General features: G+C 63.6%; 1 protein-coding gene across 1 annotated transcript in view; it reads left to right on the top strand.

The window, feature by feature from the left end:
• Positions 1–467, top strand: part of LOC104492277 (rho GTPase-activating protein 35-like) — a gene marked incomplete at its 3' end in the record, with an annotated part of 3386 nt that overhangs the window by 639 nt on the left and 2280 nt on the right. The window contains exon 2 of the mRNA XM_010134807.1: positions 5–464. Coding sequence (XP_010133109.1) covers positions 5–464 — 460 coding nt within the window. The remainder of the gene's footprint in view (positions 1–4; positions 465–467) is intronic.

Raw genomic sequence — 467 nt, 5'->3', positions numbered from 1 at the left:
TCAGGGGGCGGCCCGCCACCAAGCTGGCGGCGGCCGAGAAGCTCATGTACTTCTGCACCGACCAGCTGGGGCTGGAGCAGGACTTTGAGCAGAAGCAGATGCCCGAGGGGAAGCTGCTGGTGGACGGGTTCCTCCTCTGCGTCGACGTCAGCCGGGGGATGAACCGCAACTTCGACGAGCAGCTCAAGTTCGTCTCCAACCTCTACAACCAGCTGGCCAAGACCAAGAAGCCGGTGGTGGTGGTGCTGACCAAGTGCGACGAGGGCGTCGAGCGCTACATCCGGGACGCCCACGCCTTCGCCCTGAGCAAGAAGAACCTGCAGGTGGTGGAGACGTCGGCCAGGTCCAACGTCAATGTCGACCTGGCGTTTGGCACCCTGGTGCAGCTGATTGACCGGAGCCGGGGCAAGACCAAGATCATCCCCTACTTCGAGGCCTTGAAGCAGCAGAGCCAGCAGATCGCGGCG

This window comes from Buceros rhinoceros, unplaced genomic scaffold (assembly GCF_000710305.1).
Source record: "Buceros rhinoceros silvestris isolate BGI_N320 unplaced genomic scaffold, ASM71030v1 scaffold37954, whole genome shotgun sequence".
Lineage (NCBI taxonomy): Eukaryota > Metazoa > Chordata > Aves > Bucerotiformes > Bucerotidae > Buceros > Buceros rhinoceros.
Note: the sequence above shows the minus strand (reverse complement) of the source record. Positions and strands in the feature narration are given on the sequence as shown.